Below are 681 nucleotides of genomic sequence, written 5' to 3' on the forward strand. Positions count from 1 at the left end.
CACTGCTGCTTCTCCAAGGAAGAGCTGCAGCAAATCCTGCAGGAACGCAACGAGCTCAAGACCAACCTGTTCCTGGTGCAGGAGGAGCTGGCCTACTACCAGCGGTGAGTCCTGTGAGCTGGGTCCCTCCTGTCCCCGCAGCCACCCCGTGGCAGATTTCCTTGCTGGGCTCTCCGTTAACCAGCCGACTGCTTTTTGTCAGGGAGCTGCTGAATGAAGAGAGAGTTCCCAGCTTCTTCTTGGATGCGATGAAGTCGACTATCAAAAGACAGAGAAAAAAAATCAGAGCCAAAATGCTGGGAACGACAGAAGAATCGGCGAGCAGGTGAGTCCGGCTGGCTGCGGCGGACGGGGGGCTCCCGGGCAGTGGGGGGGGTGGGTTGGCCGAAAAAAAAATCTCTGTGCTGTGACCCCTGGGAAGGGAACTCCCCCAAGCCAAGAGCTGCCTCCACCCTCCAGAGATCAAAGGTTTCATGTCTGCACTTGGTGTCTTGCCCTGGCTTAGCCCTGGGAGCGCCGCACGGGCTGGGCTCTTTGCTGCAATTCGCACGTCCCTGTCACCAGTCACACGGGGCTTGGTCAAACGCCCGCTCGTCCCTTTGTGAGTGGCAGTGGGGAGGTGAGATGGTGACACTGGGACCACTGGCTGAGGTGGGGCGATCCCTGCACTGCCCGGCTGCG

General features: G+C 59.6%; 1 protein-coding gene across 1 annotated transcript in view; it reads left to right on the forward strand.

Moving 5' to 3' along the window:
• Nucleotides 1-325, forward strand: part of RILP (Rab interacting lysosomal protein) — a gene marked incomplete at both ends in the record, with an annotated part of 975 nt that extends 650 nt beyond the window's left edge. Inside the window, 2 exon segments of the mRNA XM_009864305.1 lie at nucleotides 6-104; nucleotides 203-325. Coding sequence (XP_009862607.1) covers nucleotides 6-104; nucleotides 203-325 — 222 coding nt within the window.
• Between the last annotated feature and the right edge of the window lie 356 nt (nucleotides 326-681).

This window comes from Apaloderma vittatum, unplaced genomic scaffold (genome assembly GCF_000703405.1).
Source record: "Apaloderma vittatum isolate BGI_N311 unplaced genomic scaffold, ASM70340v1 scaffold38432, whole genome shotgun sequence".
Taxonomy (NCBI): domain Eukaryota; kingdom Metazoa; phylum Chordata; class Aves; order Trogoniformes; family Trogonidae; genus Apaloderma; species Apaloderma vittatum.